Source organism: Otolemur garnettii, unplaced genomic scaffold (genome assembly GCF_000181295.1).
Source record: "Otolemur garnettii isolate 467f Iridium unplaced genomic scaffold, OtoGar3 scaffold00263, whole genome shotgun sequence".
NCBI lineage: Eukaryota > Metazoa > Chordata > Mammalia > Primates > Galagidae > Otolemur > Otolemur garnettii.
Genome location: NW_003852658.1, coordinates 368,420 through 378,186, shown reverse-complemented (window position 1 = coordinate 378,186; position 9,767 = coordinate 368,420). Strand labels below are relative to the sequence as shown.

The following is a 9,767-nucleotide window of genomic DNA, read 5'->3' as shown; positions in this document are numbered from 1 at the left end:
TTTTTTGGTTGCAGCCGTCATTGTTGTTTGGTGGGTCCAGGCTGGGGATTCGAACCCGCCACCTCAGGTGTACGTGGCTGGTGCCCTAGCTGGTTGAGCCACAGGCGCCGAGCTGAGAGAAGGAAGTATTAAAGGACTTTAAGTATAGACATGCTGAGTTTCAAATGCCTGTGTCCACCGAAAAAATGTCAGGTGGGCAGTTAGATGAGAGTGGTAATGGAAGCCCTGCTACTAAGTTGGAAGTCTGTGTCTTGACAGTCTGGAGGCATGGGGAGGAGGACAGACAAGTTCTGAACTCAGAAGTAACCAGATCATTTTACCTTCCAGACACAGAGATCGACTGGAAAGCCTACATGGCCCAGGTGGAAGGTGTCATCAGTGGCACCTATGACTATACCCAACTTCGAGGTGATACTGGACCACTTGTGTGAGTGGGGATAGAAGGTTCAGGGAAGACATGAGGGGCTGGCTAGGTACCAGGCTAGTTGGCCTGACCACACTTCTTCTCAATTTCTAGGTACCCAGCTGGTTTTGTGTATATCTTTATGGGGCTATACTATGCCACTGGTAGGGGCACTGATATCCACATGGCCCAGAACATCTTTGCTGTGCTCTACCTGGCCACCTTGCTGCTTGTGTTCTTGATCTACCACCAGACCTGCAAGGTAAGTCCATGCTACCAGGACTAAAGGGCCCCGGCCTGGGAATGGGGATGGTTAAGGCTTGGTGAGCTGACCTTGTTCTTCACTGTGCCCACCCCTCAGGTACCTCCCTTCGTCTTTTTCTTCATGTGCTGTGCCTCTTACCGTGTCCACTCCATCTTTGTGCTTCGGCTCTTCAATGACCCAGTGGCCATGGTGCTGCTCTTCCTCAGTATCAACCTCTTCCTGGCCCAGCGCTGGAGCTGGGGCTGCTGCTGTTTCAGGTCAACACCCCTCCCTTCTGGCCTCCTCTCTTATTTTGTAGATTTTCGTTTCTTTCTCCCCAATTCTGCACAACACAGGGAGTAAAGGTGACAGTGTGGGTCACTCCAGGCCTCACAGGGTGAGTCTAGAACCTCTAGAAAGTCTCTACCCTACCCTCCCACCCTCCACACATGCCTTCTTCCTATCCTGTCTCCCCTCTGGACAGCATTTGTTGCTGGAATTGGTCATTGCACGTAGGTCATATGCTCAGTCAATCTGGGCACAGGAGCTAGTTGTCTTCCATCTACCTCCAGTCTCCTTGCAGGCTACCTTACCCTCCTTCCAGCAGTTCTGACTATGGACCCCCCATCTTGGAGTTTGCAGGCATGGGGGTAGGGAATGCCTTTGGGTAGTATACACGGCCCTGGAGCTGATCTCTACCCTTCCTCACCCTTGCCCACCCCAGCCTGGCAGTCTCTGTGAAGATGAATGTGCTGCTCTTCGCCCCTGGGTTACTATTTCTTCTCCTCACACAGTTTGGTTTCCGTGGAGCTCTCCCCAAGCTGGGCATCTGTGCTGGCCTTCAGGTACCCCCACCTTACTCTTTCCCTTTCTAATGGCTTCGTTCCATTCCTGTGACTTCCTCAAAGCCAAAAGACAAGATTTTGGAGTTTATTCTGAGCTGGGAAGCCACTATCTCTAGGTTTTGTGTCCTTAGTTATGAAGTAAGAGTGTTGAACTGAGGGTCTTTCTAGCTCTGCCCATTGATGACTTGGTGAATCTAAACCTTAAAGTATATTACCTGCCTCCTCAGTTTCTTTGGCCACAGGCTCTGGCCTTGATGTATGTGTAGCTTTCCTGCTATTCTGGTGGGAATTAGGGAACCTCTGAGACCTACATCCTGCTCCCCTCAGTGAGTAGCATTAACACTATGAACAAGTCTTAGCAGCTCTGCTGACATCACACTCATCTTCAGGTGGTGCTGGGGCTACCCTTCTTGCTGGAGAACCCTATTGGTTACCTATCCCGCTCCTTTGACCTTGGCCGCCAGTTTTTGTTTCGCTGGACAGTGAACTGGCGCTTCCTCCCAGAGGCCCTCTTCCTGCATCGTTCTTTCCACTTGGCCTTATTGGCTGCCCACCTCACCCTGCTCTTGCTGTTTGCTGTCTGCAGGTGGCACAGGTAAGAAAGGGAGGCAGTGCCATGTGTAGAGTTGGAGGAAGGGGGGAGATATTAAGCTCATGGAGGTAAGTCTAGAGTTTGGGCTACAATGAGGGCTTGATAAATGTCTGAATGACTTATCCCCAGCACAGGGGAAAGTATCCTGTCACTGCTGAAGCATCCCTCCAAAAGGAAGGTTCGACCCCAGCCCCTTACACCCAACCATATCCTTTAAATAATGGGAAGGTGAGTGTTGCCCTGTCCAGGTGTAGATGGGGTCCTGGTCCATTAACTCTGGAGGGAAGGGGAGTCCAGTCATAGAATTCCTGTTCTGTACCACACACTGAGCTGAGCACTTTATATACTGAAGCACATTTTATTCTTTTTTTTTTTTTTTTTGAGACAGAGCCTCAAGCTGTCCGCCTGGGCGGAGTGCCGTGGCATTACAGCTCACAGCAACCTCCAACTCCTGGGCTCAAGCGAGTCTCCTGCCTCCGCCTCCCAAGTAGCTGGGACCACAGGTGCCCACCACAACGCCCGGCTATTTTTTGGTTGCAGCCGTCATTGTTGTTTGGCGGGTCTGGGCTGGGGATTCAAACCCGCCACCTTAGGTGTACGTGGCTGGCGCCTTAGCCGGTTGAGCTATAGGCGCTGAGCCAGCACATTTTATTCTTCACTCTAAATGTTGAGCTACTTTTACGACTGCTAACCCTCTCCTTGGTACTGTCCTAAGAGATTTATATACATTCTAACATTAAAGCTCACAGGAGACACTGAGGCAGGGAGGTGCTCTTACTATCCTCATTTTACAGATGGCAAAATTAAGGCTTTAAGAGGTTAAGCAACTCACCAAGGTCACACAGCTTGTAAGTGAAAGATTCAGACTCGCTGGGCCTATGGTCCTAGGTATTACTGCCTCCATATAAGATTGAGGACCAGGTCCAGGTAGGTTAAGAAGCTTGCCCAAAGGCATGCATGCATCTAGGAATGGGAGACCTAGTGGGCTATCAATCCTAAAATTTTGCCCCTCTGTTTTGGGACACCCACCCACAAGCTCCTGCCCCTTTTGCTCCTGCCCTTGACCTTGACTACTGCATACAGATTGTTTCTACCCTCTTCACCTCCAACTTCATTGGCATCTGCTTCAGCCGCTCCCTCCACTACCAGTTTTACGTCTGGTATTTCCACACACTGCCCTACCTCCTATGGGCCACGCCTGCACGCTGGCTCACACACCTACTCAGGTACCGGCTGGGTCAACCTTAGGGAGTGGGAGGGCTTAGGGAGCTCCTCATCCTAAGGCTGTGACCAGAGAAGCTAGAGAGATGTCTAGGGCATGAGGAGCTGAAGGGCAGCAGCCTTGGAACTAGACAAAGCCCGAGCCTGTCTCTTGTCCACAGGTTGCTGGTGCTGGGGCTCATTGAGCTCTCCTGGAACACGTACCCATCCACATCCTACAGCTCTGCCGCCCTGCACATATGCCATGCTGTCATCCTACTGCAACTCTGGCTGGGGCCACAGGCTTTCCCCAAGAGCATCCAGCAGAGCAAGAAAGTCTACTAAAATCTTCCTTTTCCCCTCCAGTCCATTCTTAGGACTTGAGTGGGAAGGACTCTGTGATCTTCCAAATAAACCTTGCCAAGTCTACCTCTGTGCAGCCTTCATGGACATATGGGTAGCCAGTGCCTGGACCAAGCTGTCAGGAGGCATTTACCGGGCAGATGAAGAGTCACTCAAGTAGTCCTCAGAGGCACTTTATTGCATAGGATTGGGGGCTGTGACTCTCTCCCCTTCCACTGTGCTGCATGAAGCTCAGAGGATAGAGGAGAAGGGGGCCTGGTGGAGTAGGAGGAGCTGCTTAGAGCTGGGAGGCACAGCATAGGAGGTGTGGGAAGAGTGGGAGAGAGCACAGGCAGGCACTTCTTGTAGTGGTGAGAGGGTTCTGGGAAGGGAGTTAAGCAGTAGGAACAGGCTGACACCAGCCTACCCCTTCCCAGCACCTGAGAGGCCGGCCCTGGGCGGCAGTGACTTGAGTATATGGGGGCGCCAACTGGAGCAGCAACAAGAACCCCTCACACGTTTGCTGGGCTGTAACACAGCAGGTGGAGCTGCAGGTTCTGGTCCCAGTGGCGCAGCAGCAGGAAGAGCCCCCGCGCTGCAGCCTTGAGGGCCCCTAGGTCAAGGCCATCTGGAAGGTGCTGGGCCTGCAGCCAGCAATCAGCCTTGGCTGCAGTCAGTTCCCACTCGCCAAAGGCAGCAGCACAGCGGTGCTCCAGCCAGGCTAGTGCCACAGCTGTGGCCCAGGATCGGCCTGGCAGGTCAGTACCACCTAGCCCTTCTGCTCCTTCCGAGGCCTCTGTGTCTGAGCCCCGCCCACTGTCCACCTGGCCTGGACCCTCGGAGCTCGAGCTGGGAGAGGGGCTGCAGGAGGCTGTGGCACTGTCACCCTGGCCAACACCAGGGCCCAAAAGTGCCCACGGAGACGAGGCCGAGGTGGGGCTGAGGCTGGCACGGTGCACCGCAAAGGGTGAAGCGCGGCACAGGCGCTCCTGTGGAATGTGCACAGCTGCGCAGAAGGGCGCATCCAAGCGGAAGGAGCCTGGCGCCTCCTGCAGCCGCACCTGAGGAGAGAGGAGGTGGGGGGAGAAGCGAGCTGAGATAGTGCCCAGGCCCTGACGATGCCACCCTCCACCTCCCGAGTCCTCACCAAGGGCAAGTAGTCGTAGTCGCTTCCTTCACTGTTGCTGTCACTGGGCTGGCCTGGGTTGGGGCTGCAGAGTCTGTGACGGCGGCCCAGACTGATCCTAGAGGCAGGCTGCGGGGGTGGACGGTGAGGACCTCCCATGGGGATTATAGAGTCCCCCAAAGCAGTCTTGGAATTGCCATTTTGGTCCGAGCACCAGGCGCCTGTGGGACAGCCTCCCTGAAGTTCTGCAGTGGAGCTAGTCAGTGCCAGCAGGTGGTCTCTAAGCCCAGTTGCCCCTACCCTTTCCCCCCATTTGAGTATTACCATTGGAGTGGACAAGTGTGGGCAGAGAAGCTGAATCTAGATGGCTCTGAGAGGCAGGCAGGGTACCTGGGGGCTCAGCTAGCTCTGTAGGGGCACAGGGGATGGGGTCAGGTTTGTCCAAGAGGGTGGCCACTGAGGTGAGAGCTGGGCTTGAGAGGTCACCAGAGGAGGGCCATACCTGAGCTTCGAACCTGCAGGGCCCCAGGCAGGACCTCCCTAGTGGTAGCATCCACAGCTACAGGGCAGGTGAAGCAGGACGGGGCAAAGCTAACCTTGCTGGTCTGAAGGGCTCTAAGCCAGCACCTCCGGGCATGGCCTGTGAAACCAAGCAGCAGCATGCTGAAGTCTCACCACCCACTCTCTACAGAGAGACCCAGAAAAAAATCATGGTGTTCCCCACAGCTTTTCCCTTTTGTCTACTTTTGAACAGAGTAGAATGACAGGGTCTCATTCTTGCCCAGAACCAACTCAGGCTTCCAACTTTGACAAGAAATGATCAGGCTGAATCTTCAATACATAGCAAGGCAAGGGACCCCAGCACCCAGAAATTTAACACTGGATACCACCCTTGACTAGCACCTTTTTCAAACTTTTTTCAAGGATGGGGGTGTGGTAGCCACTAGTCTCATGTGATTATTGAGTATTTCAAGAGTGGCTAGTGCAACTGAGGAACTGCAATTTTAAACTAATTTAATATTTCTTTTTTTTTTTTTTTTGAGACAGAGTCATGCTCCATTGCCCAGGCTAGAGTGCTGTGGCATCATCATAGCTCACAGCAACTTCAAACTCCTAGGCTTAAGCAATCTTCTTGCCTCAGCCTTCCAAGTAGCTGGGACTACAGGTGTGTACCACCATGCTCAGCAAGTTTTTTTTCTTTTGAGACAGAGTCTCACTATGTTGCCCTCAGTAGAGTGCTATGGCATCACAGCTCATAGCAACCTTCAACTCTTGGGCTTAAGTGATTCTCTTGCCTCAGCCTCCCAAGGAGCTGGGGTTACAGGTGCCCACCACAACACCCAGCTATTTTTTGTTGCAGTTGTCATTGTTGGTTAGCTGGCCCAGGCCAGGTTCAGGGGGCAGTGGGAGTGCTGGGTTTGGGGCCAGGTTCTAACCCGCCACTTGGGGGTATGTGGCTGGTGTTGTAACCACTGTGCTATGGGCACTGAGCCACCCAGCAAGTTTTTTTTTCTATTTTCAGTAGAGACAGGGTTTCACTCTTGTTCAGGCTGGTCTTGAACTCCTGACCTCAAGTGATCCACCTGCCTTGGCCTCCCAGAGTGCTAGGATTATAGGTGTGAGCCACTGCATCTGGCCCCTAATTTAATTTTTTTTTTGTTTTTTGAGGCAGAGTCTCAGGCTGTCGCCCTGGGTAGAGTGCCATAGTGTCATAGCTTACAGCAACCTCAAACTCTTGGGCTTAAGCGATTCTCTTGCCTCAGCCTCCCAAGTAGCTGGGACTACAGGCACTTGCCACAGTGCCCGGCTATTTGTGTTGTTGTTGTTGTCATTGTTGTTTGGCAGGCCCAGGCTGGGTTTGAACCCACCAGTCCCTGTATATGTGGCTGGCGCCCTAGCCACTGAGCTACAGGTGCTGAGCTCCCTAATTTAATTTTAATCTTTTCTTGAATGACAAAGAGTTGTTGTTATATTAAGGGCACTGTGAATCATTATAAGATCACGTTTCCCTCTATGCTGACTGCTGAGATGCTTGTTAGCTTTGGGTCTCATGCTTGCAAGAGTACATAAACTTGTGGTGAGCATCTTTAATATAACATTGTCAGCTCCCTTTCACTTTCACCTTTTCCCATTGCCTTAAGTTGTTTTTGTTTTTTTTTTTTAGAGACAGAGTCTCACTTCATCATCCTCAGTAGAGTTCTGTGGCGTCACAGCTCACAGCAACCTCCAACTCCTGGGCTTAGGTGATTCTCTTGCCTCAGCCTCCCGAGTAGCTGGGACTACAGGTGCCATTTTTTTATTGTTGCAGTTTGGCCTGGGCCGGGTTTGAACCTGTCACCCTCAATATATGGGGCTGGTGCCCTACCCACTGAGCCACAGGCACCGCCCTGCCTTGCTTAAGTTTTTATCTTGTCAGTGTGTTGAACCACTTCAGACCCTTTGATGTATAGTGATGAAGGACACTGACCCACACCTTTGGCTGCTTTCTGCCTATTTGTGCCTTGGCCTCTGACTGGGCCCACCAGCAACTCACCCCGGTCAACTGTGGTCTCAGCCCCTCCTCGAAGAGCCAGCTGCTCATTGTCCCGGACCACAGAGGCTGCTGTCAACCGGTGGAGTGCTTGGTCCCAGGCAGCTTCTCTTACAGGAGATGGCTGTGAGGCATCCCCAGGCTCCCACAGTGTCTCCAGACCAACACCCACTTCCCAGCACATAGGCTGCTCCCCATACAGAGCCCGGATCACCACATGGCAGCGTGGAGCCTGGGGCAGTAGTGGCACTGCAGAAGAGGCTGATTCCCCATTGGGAGGTGCAGCCGTGAACAAGAAGGGTGGTTCCATCAACATGTCCCAGTCTAGGGGGGCTGGGGAGAGCAGGTTTCCTAGATGGAGAATATGGAAGGGGCATAAAAGAATAGATAAACAACAACCTCAAGTGAGTAATAGGGAGTGGAGTGAGATGATACTGGGAAGGGAACCAGGACCGGAGATCCCTATAGGCCACGAGGAACTTGTCCTTCGTAAGGGTGGTAAGCAGGGCTTCACCTCCCCACAACCTCCTTGGTATCAGGGAAACCACCTCCCCATCCAACCCTTACCTGAGTCATCCAGTCCCTGTCCCAGTTGTTGGCTTGCCTCAGGGCCTGGCCCATCTGGTGCTGCACCCAGAGATGGCTGCCATGGTCGGCCAGGGACTGGGTTTGCCCGGCCTGGAGGGGAGGAGAGGCTTCGGCCAGCCAGAGCCACCCTGTGCCGACGTCCCAGCACCTCAGTACTCAAAGCCCCTGCCTGCATTTGAGATGGGAGGGCAGCTGGTCAATGCAGAACAGCTGGCCATCATACATATACAGCTGGCTATATGCCCCTTGTCTCAAATCCTGGGTACGGTATCTGCTACCACCCTTAGGAAGGCCAAGTTTCTCGTGGCCTATAGGGCTCTCCAGTCCTGGTTCCCTTCCCAGTGTCATCTCACTTCACTCTCTATTTCTCGCTTGAGGTTGTTGCTTATCTATTTTTTTGTTTATGTCTTCTTCCTTCTTTGCCTGGCTAACTTCTACTTCTAGACATGGCTGTTTCTCTCCTGACTGCCCCAGACAGAATCAGTCATGCTGACTCTGAGCCCACATAATACCTGTGCTCATCACTAGTTGTTACTTGGTATTATCATTATTGGTTCACCCACCTATCTCTCTAGCTAGCCCTAATAGTAATCTCCACACAATGTCTGGCACACAGCATACAGTAAATAAATATTTACTAGATACATGGTGAATGAATGTGGGCTGATTTTCACCTTGAATGGAGTCGGTGGAGGTGCAGGTAGGGGACAGGAGCGGGAGCCTGCATGTTCTCCACAGGCCAGGCTGCGGCAGCCCTGCTGAGAAGGTGGATCCAGGGGAGCACTACCCTTGGGGGAGCCAGGGCCTTGGGAGCCTGGGGACTCACTGCTGCCTGTAGAGCCTGGGCCTGGCTCAGGGCTGGCAGAGCAGTGGGTGAGCACATACTGCTCCCGTATGTATGAAGACTGGAAGATGCGGCGCCATATGGCTGTGTCAGAGGAGGGGTTGGGTCCAGGATCTGTGACTGGGTCTGTCAGAGCATCAGTACCTGCTGGGAGGCAATAGAATGGACCCCAGTCCTAACCCCTCCCTTCCCCCACTTCCCCAACACAGATACACCTGGGCACTCACTTCGCTCTGAGTCCCCAGCAGCCCATAGGCTAGACAGCTCTGCTGACACAGTGCTTGTTCCCAGTGGCTCCGAGGTGCCAGTCGGCTCTGTGCCAGGGCTGGCAGCAGATGGCACTTCTTCCGGGGATGGGAACACAGACCCACCCAAGCTCTGCCAGCCAGGCTCTTGGCCCTGGAAAGAATATCATTGTGAAAAAAACTGATTGTAGTTATATACTACCTCTTTCCAAACAGGATTTTAAGATGGTTCCTCCTGTGAAGAGGCAATAAAGCTAACAAACCAGAAACAGAAGACCAGTACTAAAAAAGCAGGAAGCAAACAGGTCAACCATAAGGGTTAATAGACTTGCTGTGGAGCTGAGGTTGAAGTTTGTCCCTGAGCTTCCTGGCAGCCAGGCAGAAGACAAACAGTCTATTATATAGCCCTCATGATCAAAAAGGGGGAAGCATGCTTAGCTCTTCTAGAAAGATAGAGCTTTTCATTAAAAAAAAAAAAAACTATCATTTCTCAAACTTGTACTCTGTGTCAAGTGTCCTGCCAAGAGCACTCTTATTATGACCTCTAATTATAGCAACACATACAACAAACATCATTTACACCCAGAGAAGTGGCTCAGAGAGGTTAAATGACTCAATCAAATCAAATGGCTAGTAAGTGGTAGATTTGGGATTTGTGATTGCATCTACCACCTATGTTACACTCCTCACACAGTTACCAGAAATATGCCACATGGTGCTTTTCCACAGGGTACTATGAGGTAGTGAGCAAATGCTGGTGCTCTCTTCTCTTCTCTTCTCTTCTCTTCTCTTCTCTTCTCTTCTCTTC

At 52.3% G+C, this 9,767-nt stretch overlaps 2 protein-coding genes across 4 annotated transcripts in view; one reads left to right on the top strand and one right to left on the bottom strand.

Annotated features, from left to right (window-relative positions):
* Window positions 1-3,803, top strand: part of ALG3 (ALG3, alpha-1,3- mannosyltransferase) — an 8,158-nt gene extending 4,355 nt beyond the window's left edge. For both annotated transcript variants that reach the window (XM_003802851.2, XM_012813427.2), the window contains exons 2-9: window positions 328-427; window positions 518-665; window positions 765-925; window positions 1,372-1,492; window positions 1,882-2,087; window positions 2,214-2,290; window positions 3,166-3,310; window positions 3,467-3,803. In XM_003802851.2, coding sequence (XP_003802899.1) covers window positions 328-427; window positions 518-665; window positions 765-925; window positions 1,372-1,492; window positions 1,882-2,087; window positions 2,214-2,290; window positions 3,166-3,310; window positions 3,467-3,629 — 1,121 coding nt within the window. In that variant the 3' untranslated portion in view covers window positions 3,630-3,803. The remainder of the gene's footprint in view (window positions 1-327; window positions 428-517; window positions 666-764; window positions 926-1,371; window positions 1,493-1,881; window positions 2,088-2,213; window positions 2,291-3,165; window positions 3,311-3,466) is intronic.
* Window positions 3,804-4,056: 253 nt separating this feature from the next.
* Window positions 4,057-9,767, bottom strand: part of VWA5B2 (von Willebrand factor A domain containing 5B2) — an 18,697-nt gene continuing 12,986 nt past the window's right edge. The window contains exons 12-19 of one of the 2 annotated variants that reach the window (XM_003802849.3): window positions 8,942-9,113; window positions 8,545-8,858; window positions 7,850-8,039; window positions 7,286-7,633; window positions 5,255-5,392; window positions 5,077-5,160; window positions 4,774-4,997; window positions 4,057-4,687 (exon numbers count right to left, since the gene is read on the bottom strand). In XM_003802849.3, the coding sequence (XP_003802897.1) occupies window positions 4,139-4,687; window positions 4,774-4,997; window positions 5,077-5,160; window positions 5,255-5,392; window positions 7,286-7,633; window positions 7,850-8,039; window positions 8,545-8,858; window positions 8,942-9,113 (2,019 nt within the window). In that variant the 3' untranslated portion in view covers window positions 4,057-4,138. Of the gene's footprint in view, window positions 4,688-4,773; window positions 4,998-5,076; window positions 5,161-5,254; window positions 5,393-7,285; window positions 7,634-7,849; window positions 8,040-8,544; window positions 8,862-8,941; window positions 9,114-9,767 lie in introns of both variants that reach the window. The other variant, XM_023508654.1, reaches the window with a different exon arrangement.